This window comes from Belonocnema kinseyi, chromosome 6 (assembly GCF_010883055.1).
Source record: "Belonocnema kinseyi isolate 2016_QV_RU_SX_M_011 chromosome 6, B_treatae_v1, whole genome shotgun sequence".
Lineage (NCBI taxonomy): Eukaryota > Metazoa > Arthropoda > Insecta > Hymenoptera > Cynipidae > Belonocnema > Belonocnema kinseyi.
The window spans coordinates 44370190-44395676 of record NC_046662.1 but is presented as its reverse complement, the minus strand read 5'-3'; the positions used below and the strand labels follow the sequence as shown (position 1 = coordinate 44395676).

General features: G+C 25.3%; 1 protein-coding gene across 4 annotated transcripts in view; it reads right to left on the bottom strand.

The window, feature by feature from the left end:
• LOC117174785 (lysophosphatidylserine lipase ABHD12) overlaps positions 1-25487 on the bottom strand; it is a 47240-nt gene that overhangs the window by 15218 nt on the left and 6535 nt on the right. For 3 of the 4 annotated variants that reach the window (XM_033364152.1, XM_033364151.1, XM_033364153.1), the window contains 3 exons: positions 9485-9603; positions 3612-3717; positions 3293-3492 (listed from right to left, as the gene is read on the bottom strand). In XM_033364152.1, coding sequence (XP_033220043.1) covers positions 3293-3492; positions 3612-3717; positions 9485-9603 — 425 coding nt within the window. Of the gene's footprint in view, positions 1-3292; positions 3493-3611; positions 3718-9484; positions 9604-10070; positions 10437-25487 lie in introns of all 4 variants that reach the window. The other variant, XM_033364150.1, reaches the window with a different exon arrangement.

The following is a 25487-nucleotide window of genomic DNA, read 5'->3' as shown; positions in this document are numbered from 1 at the left end:
CTTTTAATAAAAAAAATTAATTTTCGACCAGAAAGAAGATTTTTCAATACAAATGATGCATTTTTTAAAAACATTAATTAAATTTTTAGTTTAAAAAATTAAGTTTCAATCAAAGAGATACATTTTCAACTAAAATGATAGAATATTCAACTAAATTAGTTAAAATTTAAGTTCAAAAAATTAATTCTGAACCAAAAAGTCGAACCATAGTTGAATTTTCGACTAAAAAATATGAATTTCGAACCAAAAATAGAATAATCAAATTTTCAACCCAAAAAATAAATTTTCAACAAAACAAAAAATAAATTTTGAACCAAAAAATGAACTTTCATCCAAGAAAAACGAACTTTCAACGAGAAAAGTACTTTGTGCTAGTTGATATTTCATTTTAAAAAATATTATTTTAAATTAAAAACATTATTGTTTACTGAAAGAACGTTTCAAAGTACATATTTTCAAAAGTTGTCTATTTTTCATAGCGAAAAATAAAAACAATGATATTTTCAAATTAAAAAACAAACTGTTTTAGAGGAAAATAGTATTTTTTGTTGAATAAAATTTATTTTTGATTAAAATTTTATCGGTTGAAGTTTCTTCTCTTTGGTCGAAAATTTAACTATTTTGTTGAAAATTAGTCTTTCATTTATTTATGTTTTTGTTAAAACTTCATCTTTTCTATTAAAAAAATTACACTCTATGTTGAAAATTCATCTATTTGTTTTAAAATGAACCATTTTGGTGAAAATCAGTTTTTTTTTTCGTTAAAAATTGACTAACTTAAAATTTAAAATGCCATTTTTGGTTGAAAATTGGCCACTTTTATTTTATTTTATTTAAAAAATTTTTAATTATTCTTCTTGTTTGGATTTAAATTTCATTATTTTGGTTAAAAAATTCAAATACTTGAAAAAATGTCTTTACTTCTGTGAAAATTTTTTTGGTTGAAAACTAATTTTTCAGTTGAAAATTCAACTTTTTGGCCGAAAATAGATCTTCTTGTTTGAAAAATCCTTATTTTTGGTTAAAAAATTAGGTATTTTGTTGAAACTTTATGTTTTTGGTCTAAAATTGTTGTTTTTTTACTAAAAATTGAACTATTTTATTTTCAGTTAAAAATTTTGTTTTGTAAAATTTATTTTATTCCATAAAAATTGAACTATTTTTTTGAAGTTTTTTTTTACTAATAAGTGTTTAACTTAAAAATTAAGTATTTTATTTAAAATTCGGCTTTTTTGTTTAAATTCATGTGCAGTAGGAATACCAAATATTTAAATTTTCATTGAAAATTCAATGTTCTTATCTAAAAATTTCGCTATTCCATTTTCCGTTAAATTGGTTGTTTGTGGTTGGAAATTTAAGTATTTTGTTCAAACCTTCTTTTTTTGAGAAAAATTATTTTTTTAACTGAAAATTGAACTCTTTCATTTTCGATTAATTTTCTTTTATTTGTAAAATTCATTTTTTTCAGGAGAAATAAACTATTATATTGAAATGTTTGTTGATAATTATTTTCTCAATTTAAAAATTTAGTATTTTATTTAAAACTCGCCTTTTTTGTTCAAATTCAATTGTATTTTATTTAATATTGAAATCTGTTTAGGCAGGAACATGAACTATTTACCTTTTAGTTGGAAATATATCTCCATGGCTATAAATTCAATTCTTCTTTTGAAAAATTGGCCTTTTCTAGTCGAAAATTAATTTTTCTTTAACAGAAAAATGCACTATTCCATTTTTTGTTGAAAAAGTTTTCTCTTTTACTTAAAAATCACTTAATTCGTTTCGAATTTACCTTTTTTTTTTTTGAAAATTTAATTTTTTTATTTAAAAATTCCACTATTTATTTTCTCGAAAATTGCTCTTTTCAGTTGAAAATTCAATATATGTTTGAAAATTGACTTTTTTTTATCAAATCCTTCTTCTTCTTTGGAAATTCATTTACTTTGATCAAAAATAAAAATACTTTAAACAATTGTCATTAAAAAAAATATATATTTTTTTTTGAAAATTAATTTTTCATTTGAAAATTTGACTTTATGGTAGAAAATTGATCTTCTTGTTCGAAAATTCATTATTTTTGGTTGAAAATTGAATTATTTTGTTCAAAGTTTTTTTTTTTTAATATTTTTTTTACTGTAAATTGAACTTTCTCCTTTTTATTTACATTTTTTTTTGTAAAATTCATTTATTTTGATAAAAATTGAACAATTAAAAAAAATTTTATTAATTTTTTAATTAAAAAATTCATTATTTTATTTGATACAAAAATATTTTGATGTAGAAATATGAACTATTCAATTTTTCATTGAAAATTCAACTTTTTGGTGGAAAATTCATCTTGTTATATTGAAAATTCACTATTTTTGATTGAAAATTGAACTACTTTGTTCAAACCTTCTTCTTTTTGTTTCAAAATTATATTTTTAACTAAAAATTGAACTATAATATTAAAAAAAAATTTTATAAATAATTTTCCAACTCAAAAATTAAGTATTTTATTTAAAATTCGCCTTTTTAATTTAAATTGAACTGTATTTTATTTTATACTAAAATATTTTTAGGTAGGAATATTAACTATTCAATTTTTCATTTGAAATTAATCTATTTTTAGTCAAAGTTATACTACTTTGTTGGAAAGAATTTTTTTGGTTGAAGATTCATTAATTTAGTTGAAAATTCATCTCTAAATTAATTTTTTCAACAGAACATTAAACTATTCCATTTTTGGTCGAAAATATTTTCTTTTTTAGTTAAAAGTTTACTTCTTTTGTAGCAAAATTGAACTCTATTGTTGAAAATTCATTTTTTTTCATCTAAAAATTTCACTATTCCATTTTTTGTTAATTTTTTTTTTTTAATTTAAAAATTTTGTTGAAAATTCTTTTTTTTTCGTAGACAATTTAACCTTTTTAATTAAAACTTTAAATATTTGGTAGAAAATAAAGAATGTTACCAAAATACGTACTTTGAATTTTGTCAGTAGACAATAATGTTATGTTTGAAAAATTCAGAACTACGCAAGAAAAAGTGACTGGTAATTAAAATAAAAAATTTTTTTTCTTCCTACTAAGCGACTCTTTTCATTTATTTTTCAAACGAACTATAAACTTTTATTAAAAAATGGTATAAAAATCTATTTTTCATTTATTAAATGTAAATTTTCGCAAAACTCGGAGCCGAACACTAAAATTTTATTAAAAATTTGAAGAATGTAGGTTACTGACTAAAAATAAGGTACTATATGGATCAAATCTTGAAAATATATGACTTTAGAGAAGAATAAAATACTTACTTCGATAATCAAAGCACACTAGATGATAATCCAAGTCTTGAAATAATTTATATAATTCAACTCTGTGGCTACTCGCTCGATTTCCACTGTTACCGTGCATGTACAAAATTACTGGCCTGGACGAATTTTTTAAAACGGATTCGTAAGCTTCTTCAGTGGCGCTGATATTTTGTTCCAATAGTGATCTAGGTAAGAGTTGCCTGAAAAAAAATCCGAAATTTAGTATTTTTTAGAGAATTAATTAATGCAAAATGAAAATAAAATTATGTAGACAAATATTTTAACAGGTTTAAAAAAAAAGTTTTTATTTAATATTTACCAAGCTCCTATTTTTACACCATCATTAGTCGTTAAGTAAAAGTTCCTAGCTCCTTCTACACCAACAGTTTCAGGTTTTTCGAAATCTACGTTGAGTGGCCAATGCACTGTAAACATTTGATTAATATTATATATTCAATTTTAATTAAAAAGGTATATATATTTTTACCAAAGCAATGACATTTTTTAAAGTATTTGAATTTTTTATTAAAGTAAATAAATTTCCAAAGAATAAGAAAGATTTCATAAAAAAAGTCAATTTTCAATTTAAAAAAATAATTTTTATCAAAAAAAGAAGGTTTAAATAAAATAATTAATTTTTCAACCACAAATAATGAATTTTCAAACAAAAAGATGAATTTTCTACCACAAAGTTGAGTTTTCGACAGTCATAAAATGTAACTAAATTTTTTGGAAACTTTTTGGAAATTTTGTTTAATTAAAAAATTTCATGATAATAGTTTCGAAAAACATTTATTTTACATCTAGTAGAAATTTGGATTGATATTTCCTAACCTATTAAAAAATTTGTTTTTCTTTTTTTAGAAAATTTTCAAAATGTTGAAAAGCATATAACTTTTTGAAGTTTTATCGATTTTAAAAATGTCATTAGAATAATTTGCAATTATTTTTGACGTGTATCAGAAAATTTGACAATAATTTCTAAAACTCATAAAAAATTTTTATTCAAATTTTGAAAAAGCTCATACTTTCTGAATTTTTCTCTGATCAAGAAATTTAACTGGCATAGTTTCTAAATATATTTGATATCTAGTGTTGAATTTAAATCAAATTCTCTGATCTTTTAGAAAAATATTTATTTTTCTGAAAATTTTTAAATTTTCCAAAAGTACATAACTTTTCTAATTTTCATCGAAATTAACAATTTTATTTAGATAATTTGCAAGTCTTCTACCTATCTATAAGAAACTTTAACAAACAATTTCAAATTTGAAAAACCAAATTTTTAAAATGCCCTAAATTGTTTAATTTTGGTTGTAAATATCTGCTTAATTAATTAGCCTTCATTTTGGGAAACGATTACATTACACTCTCATGAATGAAAATGTAAAAATCAATTTTTAAACATAGTTGAATTTTGAACTAAAAATATCAATTTTCGAAAAAATAAAAGAATTTTGTTAAATTTAGATAAATTTTCAAGAACAAAAAATTAGGCAAAATTGGAATAGTGAAATTGTTAGATAAAAAAATCGAATTTTCAAAAATTTAGTTCAATTTCAAACGTATGAAGTGAAGTTTTAACAAAAAAATAAAACATTTTCAACCAAAAATGGAATAGTTAATTTTTCTGTAAAAAAAAATAATTTTCAACAAAAGAAAAAAATGATTTTTCCCAGAAATTAGTTGAATCTTTAGCCATAGAATTGAATTATCAACGAAAAGTTAAATAGTTGGTATTCGTGCTTAAAAATATTTTAATATTAAATAAAATACATATAAATTTAATCAAAAAAGCGGAATTTTAAATAATATACTTAATTTTCTAAGTTAAAAACTTAATGATAAAAAAAATTTCAGTAAAATAGTTCAACTTTTATGGAATAAAATGAATTTTAAAACAAGAAGAAAATTTTAACCGAAAATGAAATAGTTTAATTTTTAATAAAAAAAAAATTTTGCCGAAATAAAGAAATATTTAAAATGTATTTGAATTTTTAACCAAAAAAATGAAATTTTAACCCAAATAGATGAATTTTCAAACAAAACGAAAAATTTTCTGAAAAATAGATCAATTTTCAAACACAAAGTGGAATTGTCAACTAAAAAGATCAATTTTCATAAAAAAGAAAAACGAATTTTTAAAAAATTGGTTAAATTTTCAAACAAAAAGTTATTATTTTTCGAACAATAAACTTTAATTGTTAAGCATGAAGTTTATTTTTCAGTAAAAAGAGACGAATTTCCAATAAAGCGCATTAACTTTCATCTAAATGGTTGATTTTAAAACTAAAAGTGGCGAATTTTTAACCAAAATTGGCAAGTTAAATTTTCAGTTAATCAATTTTCAACGGGAAAAACTGATTTTCACCAAAATAGTTTATTTTAAACCAGAGAGATGAATTTTCAACAAAGCGTGTAATTTTTTAAGTAAAAAAGATGAGGGTTTAACAACAAAATAAATAAAAGACAAATCTCCAACAAAATAATTACATTTTCAACCAAAGAAAAGAAACTTCAACCGGTAAAATTTTAATCAAAAACATTTGTATTCAACCTAAAAAAAAAAACAAGACGAGTTTTCTCTTAAAAAGTTTGTTTTTTAATTTGAAAATATGATTTTTTTTATTTTTCGCTATGAAAAATTGAATATTCCATTGAATTTGAGAAAATATACTGACACAGGTAAGAAATGCTTGAAATTCCGGCATAGCCGCAAAACTTCATTTTTCCCTGAGAATCAAGATTTAAAGACAAATATTTTAATCTTATAAACCAAAAAGTTACTAATGTAGCTAATATTATTTTTTTCTCTGAACTTTGATATTTTTTGAAATGGTGAAAAATTTATTAAAATACCGTCGAAATTTTTTAAATACCTTAAAATTATTGAAATGCTCGTAAATCTACATAGGCCCTATAAAATCGTTGCAACCCTTGAATTTTTTTAAATCATTCGAAAACGCCTTTAAGTCTTTTAAAATACCCTTTTTTATATTTTTATATTTTATTTTATATTTTTATATATTTCCTTTGAAATCCCTTCAAATTATCAAAAACAATAAATAATTAATTAGAGTCTTTTAAAATGCCCTAAAATATTTTCAGTCATTATATTTTTTTAATTACTTAGATTTTTTTTAAATACCCTAAAATATTTATAATCTTTTGAAATCTTAAAAAATCATTTTTAAACATTTCAAATTATTGAAACATAAAAAATACCCTAAGATAAACAAAATTCTATCAAATCTTTTGAAATTCTGTTTTAAATATTAAAGCTCATAAAAATTCCTTGGAATTTTTATAAGAACCCTAAAATGTTTAAGACTCCATTAAAGGTCCCTTTAAATTATTCAAATAAAATAAAAATTCCTTGGAATCTTTTAAAATATCCTGGAATCTGAAATATTCAATCAAATTTTTGGTAATACCATTTTTTTTAAATGGTTAATATCTTTAAATTTTCTTGGAATATTTTAAAATAGCCTAAAATATTTCAAGTTCTTTGAAACACCTTTAAATTATTGAAATAAATTTAAAATTCTTTAAAATCTTTTAAAATACCGTAAAATAATTCATATCATTTAAAATCTTGAAGTCTTTTCAAATATTCTAAAATATTTCCAGCCAATACATTCTTTTTTAATTTGCTTAGAATTTTTAAAAATACCTTAAAATATTTCTAAACCTTTGCAATTTTTGGAAATCACTTGAAACTTTTTTAAAGTCTTAAAAGTTCATTTGAATTTTTTTAAATATCCTAAAATCTTTATAATCCTTTTTAATCACTTCAAATTATTGAAACATAAAAAATACCCCAAGATATTTTAAATTCTTTTAGATCTTTTCAAATACCTTTTAAATTTAAAGCTCATAACAATTCCTTGGAATTTTTATAAATACCTAAAATCTTTAAAATTCCATGAAATTTTGAAATCCCTTGATATTTTTTCAAGCTCCTAAGAATTCGTTAAAGTTTTATAATATATGTTAAAATCATTAGAATTCTTTGAAAAGCCTTCTAAATATTAAAATCAAGTACAGATTCCTTGAAATATTTTAAACTACTCTACAATCTTTGAAATTATTAAAATTTTTTGATAAAACCTTCAGGCATTAAAAAAGATTGAAATCTAGGAAATCCCTCATTTCTTGTAAATAAATTCTTTGAAATCTATTAAAATATAATAATATTTCAAATGATTTGAACATTTTCAAAGTGCTTCAAAATTCATTAGAATTTTTTTTTAATACCCTAAAATTTTAAAAATTCTTGTAAATATTTTGAAACTTTGTCAAGCTTTTGTAAATTCTTAGTATTTTTGAAAAATACCCTGAAATCTTTTAAATCCTTTCGAATTGTTTTAAATGATTGAAATTTACTAAAAAGCACTCTATAATATTTCAAATACTAAAAATCTTTTGAAATCCCTTGACATTATTTAATGATTTAAAGCTCCTCAAAATTCCTTGGAAATTGTTTAAATACCCTAAAATTATTAAAATTCTTTGAAAAGTCTTTAAATCATTGAAATCGATTGCAAATTCGATTTAAATCTTAAAAAATATACTACAATCTTTTAAATTATTTGAAATATTTGGTAATTTTAAGTGTTTTATTAAATTTATTTATTATAATTTATTTATTATGATAATTATAATTTATTTACTAAATTAAGCTTTTACTTGTTTGAAAATCTTTGAAATCTGACGAAATCTCCCGATTTTTGTGAATAATTTCTTTAAAATACCTAAACTATAAACTATTTCAAATCCTTTAAAACTTTTTAAATTTCTTTGAAATTCATTAAAGATTTTAAAAATACCCTAAAATATTTTAAATTCTTGAAAAACTTTTGAAACTTCTTAAAGCTCTTATAAATTCTTTGGAATTTTTTTAAATACCCTACAACTTTGGAATTTTCAATTTGAATCATTCAAATTTTCAGTTAAAAAATCACTTTCAACATAAGAAAAATAACTGAAAATAAGAATTACGTTTTCAAAGAAATTCTGAACTTTTAGAAGAAATTTATAAATATTTAACCGGAATAGTTGAATTTTGAAGAGGAAAGATTAGTTTTTAATTGAAATTATAAATATTTAACTAGAACCATTGCATTTTTTACCAAAAAGAATTATTTTCAAACAAGAAGATTAATCTATACCGAAAAAGACGAATTTTCGACTAAAAAAGATTAATTTTTAACTAAAAATTGAATAATAAAATTTTTAGTCAAAAATCAATGCTCAACCAAAAATAAAAAATTATTTTTTAAAAAAGAATGTAACTAAAATGATATTAACTGCAATATATGATTTTTTAACAGAATAAAAAAGAATTTTCTAACAAGATCAACTTGCTACGAAAAAAAATAATTTTCTATACAAAAAAAGGCGATCTTGAAAAAAATGCGGACTTTCAATGAAAAAGTTGAATTTACCGTTAAAAAGATACATTTTAATCCAATTTTTGGAATTTTGAACTAGAAAACTAGAAAAGATCAATTTTCAAAAAAAAATGAAAGAGTAAAATTTTCATAATGTTTAACAAAATACTTTAACTTTTAACCAAGTAGATGAATTTTTTATTTCAAATAATGACTTTGAAGAGGAAGTTTTTAAATTCCCTTTCTCTAAGTTTATATAAAAAATTTCCTGTTCCAATTGAAGTTATATTTCTTTACCGAAATTCCCGCAAAATACCATTTTTTGAAAAATTGAGACAATAATTGTTTCTGTATAATTAAATTATCATCAATTCGATTATCAAACTTAAAGCCAGCGAAAAAATGTCATAAAGTAAAAATTTGCAAAAGGTTTTTTTTTTTATAATGAAAAATAATAAACATCCAATAATAATTTATGATTTGAAACAACCAAATAATTTTATTTCCAACCTAAGATATGAATTTTCAACTAAAATTATAAATATTTAACTGGAATATTTGATTTTTTAATTCGTAAAGAAGAATTTTTAAACAAGAGGGACCTTCAAAGAAACAGATTATCTAATTTCTACTAGAATAATTAAATTTTTAGTTATAAAAATTATTAAAATAACGGAAACCCTGATATTATTTCAAGCAAGCCGTTTTTTTTCTCACTTTTATAACAAATCTGAGACAATAATTTTAATTGTATAATAACCGTTAGTTTTCTATTCATAAATATTAATTAAATACTTGCCAAAGTTCAAGAAGAGTATTTTCCGCTGCATGGTGAACGAATAATGGAATACCATAGGGAGAAGACCAAACAATACTACATAAACTATTATTGAAGTTTGTATGGTCCATAGTAAAAATCTGTAATAAAAATAATCGTCTTGTTTCAATTAAATAAAAATAAATTGATAAAAAATAAAAAAATGTGCTTAAATCCGCCGTGTATAAATATAAAACGTGCAAATAGTGAATAATTATCAAGCAACTACAAATGTGACAATATTTAAAGACATGGAGGCAAACAATAAATTTTTTCAAACTACTTTCCAATTAAATATATTTTTCAGAATACTGATAATTTACCAATTTTTTAAGAATATGCAAATTTTTCTAAATGAAATTTAAAATTCTAAAACTGGAAAAAAATTAATCTAGACATTAAAATCTTAATCACTGGATACCAAAAATTCTTTCAGTTTGAAAAAAGTATCAAGAGTCGATACATATTTTTCTACCAATCAGAGAAATCTTTCTCAAAAGCGATAGAGATTTTAAGTGAAAAATTACAAAAACCAAAATACCACGAGCACGTGTAACAATGTGCTTACGTTTTGTTTAACAGTTGCTTCTCAACCTTCCTTTTCTTCTTATTGTTAGACACTTCACTTATTTTCGTGCTCAATTTGGTAGCACGCATGTTATTGTCGTTAGTGTTAATATGCAGTTTCTTCTTCTTTTTCGACATTGTCAATATTGTCAAAGACAAATTTTTGAGCGAATAATCAGAAAATTCGAAAGACAAATGTTACATCGATACCTTGCGTGCACAACCGGCTTACAGAATATTGTATGCGCGAGACAGTGCGCAACTGTAAATCGATTTTACAGGAATTGCATATAATACTGAACAGTATTTTTTCAGAAGCTGACAGCTCTCTTTCACTCAACAATCAAATGACTGGGATCGACAAATTCTGTTTCGAGTAATAATAATCAATCATTACTTATTATTTTACAGACTCAGTTCTCTTAGAGAATTATATTTTTTCTTTTTGTTTAAAAATAAAGTCGAGGGTTTATATTTGTTAGTCACTAATTTTCAACTTCACATAAAAGTTGACCCCTGAACTTTAGATATATAAGCAAGTTGGGAAGATAAGAGAAAATAAAGATTAAAAATGCCAAACGGAGATAATATACTATAGAGAGGAAGTTTACCTTGAAATGAGTGAACATAAAAATTTAATTATTCTTAAAAATTGATTAAAAAACTGCATATAGAGTGCCTACTCAAAGTCTGGGAAAAAAATTCCAGACAATAATGACCCATTAAAAATATTTCGCATTTTTAAATTAGTCAATTTGGAGTATGTATACAATTTCGCGAGTTTATTATAAATAATTTTTGTCTTCAGTCATCGTAAATATATAAATGTGTAAACATAGTACTTTTAATATGTAAAATTAAATAACAGCTTTTTTTCATTTTTGAAAATAACTAATTAGTTTAATTTAGAAAGGTTTGAAACAAATAATACTAACAAATAATAATTAATGATTTCTCGAATTTATCCCTAAATTCCATGAATTTGAATAATAATTGAAATTTTCATTTGATATTTCTATACTTTCATTTGATCTAAAATATTTTAAATCCCTAACTTTTCATGTAAAAATATTGCATTTTCAACCATATAGATGAATTTTGAACTCAATAGTAGAATTGTATACAGAAAGGATGATTTTTCCACAAAATATTAAAATTCTTAAACAAATAGTTAAGCCTTCCAATAAGAAAGATAAATTGTCAACTAAACAGTTGAATTGTAAAATAAAAGATTAATTTTCAAGCAAAAATGCAATCTTTAAATTTTCAGTTACAAAAATTAATTATTAACAAACAAACAATGAATCATTAACAAAATAGTTGAATTTTCAACAAAAATCTTGAATTTTCTAACCAAAAAGACAAATTTTCAACAAAATATTTTAATTTTCAAAAAGAAAACACGAGTTTTTTGAAAAAAGTTAATATTTAATCAAATATTTTAATTTTCAATCGAAAAAGACGAATTTTCAACGAAATAGTTAAATTTTCAAAAAGGAAACACGAGTTTTTAGAAAAAAGTTAATATTTAACAAAATACTTGAATTTTTTTACGAAAATAGTAGAATTCTCAATTTAAAAAAAGACGAATTTTCAACCAAATTATTGAATTTTTAATCTAAAAAGATAAATTTTCAACGAAATAGTTAACTTTTCAAAAAGAAAACACGAGTTTTTAGAAAAAAAATAATATTTAACCGAATTTTTGATTTTTTAAACAAATTATTGAATTCTTAATATAAAAAGACAAATTTCAACGAAATAGTTGAATTTTCAAAAAGAAAACACGAGTTTTTAAAAAAAGGTTAATATTTAACCAACTATTTGAATTTTTTACGAAAATAGTTGAATTTTTAATAATAAAAAAAGACGAATTTTCACGAAATTGCTGAATTTTTAATCTAAAAGGGCGAATTTTCAACGAAATAGTTAAATTTTCAAAAACAAAATCGAGTTTTTAGAAAAAAGTTAAGTCTCAGCCAAACATTTAAATTTTGTACAAAAATAGTCGACTTTTTTATTTAAAAAAGCCGAATTTTTAACCAAATTGTTGAATGTTTAATCCAAAAAGACGAATTTTCAACGAAATAGATAAATTTTTAAAAACAAAATATCAGTTTTTAGAAAAAAGTTCATTTTGAACCAAATATTTCAATTTTGTTACCAAAATGGTTGAGATTTCAACAAAAATCTTGAATTTTCAAACCAAAAAGACGAATTTTCAACGAAATAGATAAATTTTCATAAACAAAACACGAGTTTTTAGAACAAAGTTAATCTCAACCAAAAAATTTAATTTTTTTAAAAAATAGTCAAATTTTTTATTAAAAAAAGACGAATTTTCAACTAAATTGTTGAATTTTTAATCTAAACAGATGAATTTTCAACGAAACAGTTTAATTTTCAAAAAGAAAAATGAGTTTTTAGAAAAAAGTTAATATTTAACCAAATATTTGAATTTTTACAAAAATAGTTGAACTTTTAATAAAAAAAGACGAATTTTTAACCAAATTGTTGATATTTTAATCTAAAATAGTTGAATTTTGAAACAAGAAGATTAATTTTACACCAAAAAATACGAGTTGAATTTCTAACTAACATGATGAATCTTCAACCAACAAAAAATAATTTTAAACGAAAAACGTGGTAGTTGATATGTCAATAAAAAATAATTTAATTTAAGTCAAATACATTTTAATTCCACCAAAAAAGATAAGTTTTCAACAAAATAGTTGAATTCTCAAACAAAAAAGATAAATTTTCAAGCCAAAATGAAATCGCTAAATTTTCAGTTACAAAAATTAATTATTAACAAACAAAGAATCATCAACAAAATAGTTCAATTTTCAACATAAATGATAAATTTTTAACCAAAATTACGAATATTCAACTGGAATATTTGAATTTTAAACAAAAAAAGATTAATTTGCAACTAAAAAGATAAATCTTTAACTGGAATAGTAGGATTTTTAATCGAAATCACGAAATTTTATCTAAAATTATAAATATTTAACAGGAATTGTTAAATTTTCAACAAAAAAGGTGAATTTTCAAACAAGAAGATTCATTTTCTACCACAAAAAATACGATTTTTCAAGAAAATTCATGACTTTATAACCAGATAGTTATATTTTGAACAAAAAAATATCAATTTTCAACAAAAAAATGTAATAGTTAACCTTTCAGTTTAAAAAAACGAATTATCAGCAAAAAAAAAGATTTAGTTAAATTTTCAACCGATATTATGGATTGTTAACTAATATAATGAATCTGTAACTGGAATATTCTAGTTTTAAACAGAAAAATTAATTTTTTACAAAAAAGTTTAACTTTAAACTGAATTATTTAATTTTTAACCAAAATCATAATTTTTGACTAAAATGATGAATCTTAAATAGGCATGGTTGAATTTTCAAACAAGAAGATTTATTTTCTATTTTAAAAAAAGACGTTTTTCAACAAATTACGCGGATTTTCAACAAAATAGTTAAAGTGTCAATATACATAGTCAAATTTTCAGCACAAAATATTTAATTTTAACTGAACAAAAACGAACTGAAAAAAAAAGAAAAATTTTTTCAAGCAAAAAATACAAAATTTTAAACTAAGAAAGATTAATTTTCTTCCAAAAAGGACGAATTTTCAGCGAAACACTTAGATTTTCAATTAAAAAGATCAATTTTCAATTAGAAATAGTATAGTTAAATTTGCAGTTAAAAAAAAAAATGATTAATATTTCAATCAAAAAATAATTTCATTTAAAGTTAAAAATATTTGCATTTTTAAGCAAAAAAATTAAATTTCTACCCAAAATCTGTTGAATTTAAAAAAAAAACTTGAATTTCCAACCGAATATTTGAATTTTTTAACAAAATAGTTAAATTTTCAACAATAATCTTGAATTTTTAAATCAAAAAGACGAATTTTCAGTAAAATAGTTAAATTTTCAAAAATTAAATATGAGTTTCTAGAAAAAAGACAATTCTCAACTAAATAATTGAATCTTTTTTAAAATAGTTGAATTTTCTAAACAAAAAGACGATTTTTCAACCAAATATTTAAATTTAAAAAAAAAAACACGAGTTTTCGAAAAAAGTTAATATTTAATCAAATATTTGAATTTTTAATAAAAAAAGACGAATTTTCAACCAAATTGTTGAATTTTTCATAAAAAAACGAATTTTCAACGAAATAGTTAAATTTTCAAAAAGAAAATGATATTTTACAAAAAAGTGAATTTTCAACAAAATACTTAAATTTTTTACCAAAATAGTTGAGTTTTTAACCAAAATCTTGAATTTTCTAACCATAATGACGAATTTTTAACGAAATAGTTCAATTTTCAAAAAGAAAACGCGAGTTTTTAGAAAAAAGTTAATTCTCAACCATACATTTTAATTTTTTACAAAAATAGTTGAATTTTTAATTGAAAAAAAGACGAATTTTTAACGAAATTGTTGAATTTTTAATCCAAAAAGACGAATTTCCAACGAAATAGTTAAGCTTTCAAAAAGAAAATATGAGTTTTTAGAAAAAAGTTAAGTTTCAACCACATATTTTTGATTTTTTTAACCAAAATAGTTTAATTTTCAACAAAACTCTTGAATTTTCAATTGGGAATGGTTAAACTGCGCTACGCCACCTGGTGAAAAAAAATCCGAACTAGAAAGAATAGGTACGATTTTAAAGTTTTACATTAACTTTTGCATAAAAGTGTTTTAACGACCTTTGTTGTGGAGTTTAAAGTATTCTTTGGATACTAAAAGTAAGTATTTATTAGAAGCAACGGGTTTTAGATGAAATTTACATCTTATAAGGTGAAGAAACATATCTTTTACAGAAATATCTGTCCAACTGTGATTTCCATCCTTTTTTAAAATACATTTTCAGTTCATCAACTGTGACTATAAATTAATAATTATTTTTAAAACTAAACTTTTCTTTCAAATTTTTAAAGTGAATAATAATTAATTTTACAAGACGATTCGAAATCAGTTCGCAATTAAAAAAATTGCCGGAAGTCTTATTAGTTAAACAAATTTAAGCGCCTGATTGAAACTTTATAAACTATTTTCAATTGTAAAATAACTTCAAAATAATATATTCATAAACAAAGGCTTTTATTAAATTTCAAATATTATTTCAGTCTAAAATATTTTATTTTTAAAGCATTAAATTTGAAATTCTTTAATTAAGAAATATAATTTAGAAATATCTGACTTTATTTAAAATCAGTAATTGTAGTTAAATATAAAAACTAAATTTTATGCGTTAGAGTTTAATTGTTCTATTTAAAAAATTTTTATCTGTGAGTGAAATTTTTTAACCTCGACGTATAAATAACAATAACATTTTTAATTAAAAAAGACGAATTTTCAAACAAATTGTTGAATTTTTCATAAAAAAACGATTTTTCAACGAAATAGTTAAATTTTCAAAAAGAAAATGATATTTTACAAAAAAGTGAATTTTCAACAAAATACTTAAATTCTTTACCAAAAAAAATTTTTTCTTTAAAAAATTCAAGGAAGTTGAAGAAAGATTTAGAAGCTTAAAAAAAATTAAAATTCAATTTAAAATTTGAAATTATTTGAAATCATTTAAACAATGTGTCTACGTGTACCGCCAAAATATAGATTTTGGCAGATTTCGAACAAAAAATTTAAAAGATTTTTAAGAATTTTGAATGGCTTCAAAAGATTAAAAAAAAATTCCCTATGAAAATTAATAATGATTTTGAAAATATAATTTTGTGTGATTTTTCAAAAATATTTACAAAATTATCAAAAATGAATGTGGAAGATTTTAAGGAAATTTGTTTAATTTGGCAAAATTTAAAAAAATGAGAAAAAAAGATTAATTTTAAAGGATGTTTACAAGTTCTGAAATAATTTCAAAAATAATAAAAAAATTGAAAAAAAATGTAAACAACATGCAGATCTTTCAAGATTTTCCAATAAAATTTGGAAGCATTTGAAGGATTTTTTAACCATTTAAAATATAAATAATTTAACTTTTAATTTAAGAAATGTTCAGTTTATAAAAAAATGTAATCGTTCAATTTTTTATGTTTCTGGCTGTCATTTGCAGCTCAGTTTTGATTAATTCAAATGGAAAAATGTTTAGCTTTAGAGTTCAATTTTTTTACATTTCATTGACCGTAAAAAATGTTTCTGAACCGGGAAATTACCGGGAATTTTTTTCTTGGATTAAAACAGCCACCCTAAATCGTCTATTACCCGTATTCTTCGCATAATGTGGATAAAATTTGTCGCTATATACATTATTTAGAGTTTATTTAAACTTAAATTCATAGAAACTTACATGAAATAGTGAAATAATAATTAGTTTTTTCAAACCTATTTGACAAAAATATGTTTTTTCACTGTATAATATGGAAATTTTATCTAAAACTATTTGTTTTTTTTATGAAAATTTGTTTTTATTATTCAATCATTGTTTTATACTTCACAAAACTATCGTAAGAACACTTTTATAAAAAAATGAATGTACAACTTTAAAATTGTACCTACTCTTTCTAGTTCCAGGTTTGGGCACCAGGTGGCGAAATGGTAGATCACCATTCCCAATAAAAAAAGAAGAATTTTAAACTAAACAGTTCAATTTTCCAAAAGACAAAATGAGTTTCTAGAAAAAAGTTTATTTTCAAACATATATTTGAATTTTTTACCAAAATAGTTTAATTTTCAACAAAAATCCTGAATTTTCAATTCAAAAAGATGAATCTTCAACGAAATTGTTGAATATTTAACCCAAAAAACTAATTTTCTACACAATATTTCAATTCTGGATCTGAAAATAATATAGATGAATTTCTACCAAAATAGTTGAATTTTCAACCCAAAAAGACTAATTTTGAACAAAATAGTTAAATCCACTAATGCAAAGCTAGTTTTACAAATAAAGAAACATTGTTATATACTTTTGTATCACAAATTAAAAAATTTTTAGCACGTTCTTGAAAAAACCCCCTCAATTAAAAAAAAATCCCAGACATTTCCAGGTTTTCCAGGTGAGTAGACACCCTGGTATATAACTTCCCTAAAGCCGAGTACGAGGAAAAAATTGTATTAAAAATTAGATCAATCCATTAAAGCTAAATCCCATCAATCTTCTAAAACCCATTCAGAAACAAATCCTATAAACACCTTATGAGAATGCGAAAACATTGAAGATCAGAGTCAACAGAAACCTCAATCATATACAAATATTTTAATTTCTATAAAAGCAGGTAGTGACACGAAGCAAATAATTGTAAAACTTTAAAGTACATTATAAACAAAGATCCATTCCCAATCATTAATAAGCATTTGACACAAATTTATTTGTATAAATCCAAAAAATCTTTTATTCTAAATATGAGTAAAAATATTTGCTAAGCACTATAGAAAATATTAAATACACATATGATATTTAGAGAAAAATAGTTAACTTCAAACAGCTTCCATTTTGAAGATATTGCAAGGTACGATTCCACTGGTTGATAAAGATGTGCAACTACTAGGAAAAAAGTAAAATTCGCATTGATGTGAAGTTTATTATTTTTAATTTGAAACTATCTACTGAATTTTGATCTCGAATATTTAAAGAATATCTTTATTTGCTTCATTTTTTATAACTTAAAATATAAAATATTATTTGAAAATAAATTTAATTTATTTATTCAAGGGGCACATAAATTAAAATTTCAGAAGACCAGTTTGGAATTGACAAAAAAATAAACTAAAAAATTAGGTTGGAATTAAAAAGTAATTGCAATAAACAATTTAAATATAAAGGTAAATATGTACCCCTCAGAAGCTGTAATATTTGTTATTTATAGTACACATTTTTGCTTCCAAAACATTTAATAAAGTTATAAATTAACAGAGCTGTATTATCAGTAAAAGTCTAGACACAAATCGTGTAAAATTTACACTTAGTGAAATAGGATTAATAGCATAATTGTTAATTACAAAACAACAAATATACAATAGATGATGTCCTGTAGAAATTAACATCAAAAGCAGCATTCAACGTTTTTAATCACATAAAAAAGCATTGTATCAAAGAGTCATTGACTTTGAAGGTAAATAATACTAACTACCGAGTATTCCAATTACTTTGATTTGAAATTTTCATTACTGCCGATATTTAATACAGACTTCACAACCCAAAATAATAATAGGGAAATCAGGGTGGCGATTTGGCGGATGATTTCAAATTCCCGGTCATTTCCTGGTTTTTTTCAGGACAAGTTTTTCAATTTTTCCGGTCAACTAAAAGTAAGATATTCATATTTTCTGCAAAATGCAAACACTTATTTTAATTCATGACGTTCATTATAAAGATCATTTAACACAACAGACCAAAAAATTTCAAAATTAATTAATTTTTAAACAAATACTAAAGTTTTCCAATAAAAAATATCAATTTTAACAAAAAAATTGAATAGTTAAACTTTTAGATGAAAATTTAATTTATATACAGAATTTTTTTTAAGAAAATAGTTCAATTTTCAAACTAACTGATGAATTCTCAAATAAAATGATGAAGCTTCAACAAGAATAGTTAAATTTCAAACCAAAAAGATGAATTTTCAACCGAAAAGATAAATTTTTAAACAAGAAGATTAATTTCCAAGTAAAAAGATTAATTTTCTACCAAAAAATACAATTTTTTAACAATAAGCATACATTTTTTACGAAACAGTAGAATTTTGTAACAAATATTTGAATTGTGAACTAGAAAAAACATCAATTTTAAACAGTAGTTGGAATAATTACATTTTTAGTAGAAAAAAATTATAATTTTCATCTTCAATGATGAATATTGAACTAAAATGATGAATCTTCAGCTGAAATAGTTGAATTTATACTAAAAAAGATCAATTGTCAATAAAAACTTGAAAATTAATAAATTTTAAGTTCAAAAAATTAATGTTCAACCAAACAAAATAATTTTGATTGATTGAATTTCAAAGCAGCACGATGAATTTTCAATCAAAAAGAATAATTTTTAAACAAGAAGAATAATTTTCAAGTAAAAAGATTAATGTTTTACCAAAAAATACGATTTATTTAACAAAATGCGTGAATTTTTAACGAAATAGTGGAATTTTCAAACAAGAAGATTCTTTTTCTATAAAAAAAATTATTTTTCAGCAAATTTCGCGAATTTTCAACAAAATTGTTAAAGTTTCAGTAGAAATAGTAACATTTTTGGTGCAAACAATTTAATTTTAACTAATGTTTATCATAAATGAAAAACAATTAAATTCAAGCAAAAAATTCAAAATTTAAAGTTAGAAATATTAATTTTCCCCAAAAAAGGACGAATTTTCAAAAAAAATTCAAGAAAATAGTTGAATACTCAATCAAAAAAGATTAATTTACAAGCAAACAGTTCATTTTTAACCAAAAAGATGAAACCTCTACCCAAAATTTGTTGAATTTTCAACAAAAGCTTGAATTTTGAACGAAATATTTAAATTTTTTTATCAAAACAGTTGAATTTTCAATCCAAAAAGATGAATTTCCAACCAAATTGTCTGATTTTTAATCCAAAATAACGAATTTTTAACGAAATAGTTCTATTTTCAAAAAGAAAATATAATTTTTTAGAAAAAAGTTATTTTTCAAACAAACATTTGATTTTTTTACCATAATAGTTCAGTTTTCAACCAAAATCTTGATATTTCAAAACAAAAAGATTAGTTTTAAACGAAATAGTTACATTTTCAAAAAGAAAACATGAGTTTTTAGAAAAAAGGTGATTTTTAACCAAATATTTGAATTTTTACAATAATTTTTAAACAAAAAAGACGAACTTTTAACCAAATTGTTGAATTTTTAATCTAAAAAGACGAATTTTTAACGAAATAGTTAAATTTTCTAAAAGGAAATGTAAGTTTATAGAAAAAAGTTTATTTTTAACCAAATATTTGAATTTTTTTACAAAAATAGTTTAATTTTCAACAAAAATCTTACATTTTCAATCCAAAAAGACGAATTTTCAAAGAAGTAGTTACATTTTTAAAAGTAAGATATGAGTTTTTAGAAAATAGTTTAATTTTTAACTAAATATTTGAATTTTCTACCAAAATAATTGAATTTTCAACCCAAAAAGACGAATTTAATTTTCAAACAAATATTTGAATTTTTTCCAATATAGTTTAATTTTCAACAAAAATCTTGAGTTTTCAATGCAAAAAGATGAATTTTCAACCAAATTGTTGAATTTTGCACCCTAAAAGACTAATTTTCTACATAATAGTTCAATTTTTGACCTAAAAATTATATTGTTGAATTTCTACCAAAATAGTTGAATTTTCAGTTAAAAAAAATTAGTTTCCAAAAAAACCTACCTTTCAAAGAAAAATAACTTTCAAAAAATAGGTACTTTTTCAAACAAAGTGATGAAGTTTTAACTAAAATGGTGAATCTTTAACTGAAATAATTGAATTTCAAACCTGCACGATGAATTTTCAACTAAAATCACGCATCTTTAACTAGAATAATTTTTGTTTTTTTTACTCAAAAGATGAATTTTCAACCAGGAAGAATAATTTTTAAACAAATAGTAGAATTTTCAAAAAAAAAAAAAATTTTTGAACCAAATCTTTGTATTTTGAACTGGAAAAAAAATTAATTTTTAACAGAAAATGGAATAGTTACATTTTTAGTAAAAAAATAATTGATTTTCATATAAAATTATGAATTTTCCACTAAAATTTTGAATCTTAAACTGGAATAGTTGAATTTTGAACCAAAGAGGCGAGTTTTCAACTAAAATAACGAATTTTCGACTGAAATAGTTAAATTATCAAAATAAAAATAATTTTTACTCAAAAAGATAAATTGTCAATGAAAAACTTAAAAATTATTAAATTTTTAGTGCAAAAAATTAATGTTCAACTAAACAGCATAATTTCTAACTAAAAATTTGGAATATTCAATTGGAATAAGCTTAATGCTCAGTTCAAAAAATTACTTTCAACAAAAAACTACCTTTAGAGAAAAACTAACTCTAAAAAACAGTTACTTTTTCAAACAAAGTGATGAATTTTCAACTACGGAATAATTGAATTTAAAAAAAAAAACAAAGAATTTTCAACTAAAGTGGAGGATCTTTTAGTAGAATAATTAAATTTCTTACCCAAAAGATGAATTTTCAACCAAGAAGATTAATTTCTACCGAAAATATGAATTTTCCTCTAAAAAATATCAATATAAAAAAAAACAATGGAATAGTTAAACTTTTAGCAGAAAAAATTAATTTTGAACAAAAAAACGGATATTCAAGAAAATAGTTAAATTTTCAATTGAATTCAATAATAATAAGTTAAATTGGCAGCCAAAAAAATTACTTTCCACAAAAAAAATGAAATAAAAAAAAATACATTTAATTAATTAATTTTAAACCAGAAAGATGAATTTTTAACTAAAATTATGCCAAAATAAATTGTATAATTTACAATCAAAAGCAATAAATTCTGAATCAAAAATATAGTATCTGAATTAATCAGAATTAACTTTGAACCAACAAATATGACTTTTCTACCAAAAGCTGAATTTTTAATCCAACTTTTAGAGCAAGATCGGTGGGTACACGAAATTATGATTGAGAACCGAAATTAATATAAAACCGAAGTTTATTCAGAACAGTACAAAAAGGTATGTGTGTCGTGTAACTGTTCACAGGCAACTGAACTAATCGAGAATAGTGAAGTGTGTAGATGTGTGACTGTAATATGTATGTGAGGCACAGAGCTGTCTTCTATAGGAAATAGTTCATTTGAATATTACTGAAGGGCGCGGATTGCGAATGCCAACACTCTCCCTCAAGTTGCGCCCGAAGGAAAACTTGGTCGATGACAGCCCCAGGCAGGAAACGCACTCCATATGCTTTGGTCCAGGTAATCCCTTGGTTAGTATATCCGCTATCATTTCCTCGGTTGGCAGGTAGAGCAGTTTAACAGGATACTCCTTCAGAACTTGACGTATAAAGTGGTGTTTCACATCGATATGTTTGGATCTCGAGTGGTGCACCGGGTTTTCGGAAAGTTTGCCTGCTCCCTGATTGTCATTAAACATGATCACGTTGGCAAGATCTGAATGGCCTAGATCCTTCAGAAAGTTGATGAGATACACAGCTTCCTTGGATGCATCTAAAATTGCCATGTACTCGGCCTCGGTGGAAGAAAGGGCCACAGTGCGTTGTTTACGTGATTCCGACGAAATGGCAGCTCCTCCAAGAATGTAAACTGAGCCGGTGTAGGATCGGCTATCGATGACACAATTTGCCCAGTCTGCATACACGTATCCTTTCAAAGCCTCATTGCACTTCTTGAATCGAAGTCCAAAACTTGCAGTACCCTGAAGATATCGGAGCACTCGTTTCGCAGCTATCCACTGTTCCTGCTTCGGGTTGTTGTTGAATTGTCCAAGGACGCTCACAGCGTGTGCTATATCAGGTCGCGTTCCGAGGGCAGCATACATCAATCCTCCGACCAATTCTCCGAATGGAAATCTCTCATCCTCTGATTCGTCGACTGAATCATTGATCAGTTTTGTGCCAGCTGCAAGTGGAGTGTTCGCAGGCTTGCACTCGCTCATGTGAAATCTTTGCAGAATCTCTTAGACGTAAGTGGTTTGAGATATAGTTATCCCATCACTGTCGCGTACGATTTTCATACCCAGACAATAGCGGGCCTCGCCGAGATCCTTGACCTTGAATTCCTTAGAGAGCCTATTTTTGATGACTCTCCCTTGATTGATTATTCGATATGATCAAGATGTCATCTACGTAGACAAGGACGTAAGTCTTCTTCTCCTCATCAGTGTATACGCACGGATCTGCACTTGTTGGTGTCAGGTCCATGTCTCGTAACACAGAGTCCAATTTGGCATGCCATTGGCGTCCAGCCTGGTGCAAACCATAAAGTGCCTTTTTGAGTCTACATACCTTGGCTGTCCCATCCATCTTGTTCAGCATCTCCTTGGCTCGTTCCCGAAAATTCGGATTTTTGTCCTCGCGTAATATTCTTTGAAGCATCTCCTCCAGTAGATCGGGTTGTTCCATGTAGATCACTGTATTCATATCAGCATTCAAGCAGGCAGTCTCGATGTCCAGATGAGTGATTTTGAGATCAAATTCAATAGCTAACGCCACTAGCAACCGGAGTGAATTGGGACGGACGACGGGGGCAAAAGTCTCAAAGAAATGTAAGCCAGGTTGTTGCGCAAAACCTCTTGCAACAACACGTGCTTTTCTTCGTTGTAGTTCTCCGTCGGGTCCGTATTTGTTTCTCAGCACAGTTCTGCACATGATCCCCTTTTCGTTGACAGGTTTGTCGATGATGTCGAATGTTCCATTTGAGATTGGACTCCGTATTTCTTCATAAAGAGCATCTTCCCATTCACTCTTGTCGGGTCCAGATAGTGCTTGTCCTAACGGAATCTCACAGGCACTCATGGCAACATCATCGTTATCCCATCCGTAGAATTCCTCGTCGCTGGAACTAGTGGCCTCTGGCGCTTATTTTCGTCGGGGTTCTTTACGGTGATGAACTCCTTGGTAGGACGTCCTGGCTTGCCAGTATTTATTTTTCGAGGCCTTCCTGGTGCTCGTCTTACAGGTAAGTTCCTTTCCTGCTGACCGTTCAAATTTTCGTGATCTCCGTTCATGATTTCCTGGTCCTCGACGATGTCTTCCTGATTCTCAACGATGTTTTCCTGATCCTCAACAACAATGGGGGCATCGTTGGAAATAGGCACGTTCTGCTCCAGAATGAGTTCCGCGTCACGCGTGGATTCAGGATTCTCTTCCATGTTCTCTGTCGAATAGACATCCATAAATCGAATATCACGTGTTATGTGGATTTTCTTTTCAGATGGAATCCAGATTCGGTAGGCTTTCGCGTTGGTAGCATAGCCAACGAAGATGCCTTGGAGTCCACGTGGCTTCAGTTTGTCTTGGTTGGGAGTCTTGTCAACAATATAGACTTTTACTCCAAATCTTCTTAGATGTCGCAAATTAGGTCGCTGGCCCGTCCATCTCTCGTATGGCGTTTCGATGCCCAGAGCTTTGGTGATGCACCTGTTTCGAATATAACATGCCGTTGCGACTGCTTCGCCATTATCGGACTGAAGTGCCTTGATCTTCATCCCAGTGCGCGTCTCGACGAGATTTTTATACTCCAGAAATTTTGCAGTTACGTCAGATTTGTTTCGGAGTAGGTAATGTTCTGTCCAGCAGCTGAAGTCATCGGTGAACGTGAGTAGGTATCGAGCTCGACCCATTGTCTCCGCTCTCATTGGTCGGCAAAGGTCTGTGTGTACACATTCAAGAAGAGATGAGGTCCCTTGACTTCCTTTTGGAAAAGGTGGGCGAGTGATTTTTCCGGCTGCACAAGTGTCACATGATGGGTAATTAGGATCAACATCGAAATTAAGACTGGTAACAATCTCTTTTCGCATCATGAGATTCATGTCCTTTCGATTTAAATGTCCAAGATGTCTGTGCCACTCTACTTCCTCGGAGTTATCATTACTCGCGGCACACGCGATATCCATTTTAGTACGAACAAAAAACAAGTCACCTTCGCGATCCGCGAGAAGTTTGACATTTCCACGCTTATCTTTCACAACGGCACTTTCTTTTGTAAACAATACCGAGTTTCCTTTATCCACGATTTTAGAAACCGATAAAAGATTAATGCGTAGATTCGGCACGTGAAGTGTATTTGTCAATAAAAGCGATCTGTCGCGATGTCCATCAGATGCCACTACATGAACGTCACCTTTAGCTGTCACTTCCGCGGTCATGTCGCTTGCTAACTTCAGACCACTGTTAACCTTGTGGGAGTTCGTAAAAAGGTTTTTGTCCTTATAAATGTGTGAGGTAGCCCCACTGTCAATGCACGAAACTTCATCTGTCACAGCACTGTATGATGAGTCCTGAAGATGATCGGGAGTTTCACTCGCGTAGAACACTTCCTCGACAGCATTGGCCTTTTCTCGTTCCTCTCTTTTCCTTTTAAAACACTTAGAGGCTCGGTGTCCCATTTTTCCGCAAAAACCACACTTGATTTTCTCACGTTGAGCTGGGTCGGACCTATTTTGGAACTTATTTGCATTTGTTTGTCGCTGTTTGGCAAACATGGCTCCATTTTCGTCGCTTTTGTGCTCTCTTGCGAAACTTTCCTCGATTATTTTTCCAATTAGTTTCTCGACGTCAGGTAAAGAGTCATGTGACTTTACAGAACAACAAAAGTTGTCGTAGCTGTTTGGCAAGCTGTGGAGTAACATTATCGACAACAGCTGTTCCAGGAGCGTAGCCTTCCTTGTGGGGCCCTGTGAAGCATAAATTGATTCGAGTTTTGTCCAAACTTCGCGTGACGTTTCACAGCCGCGGA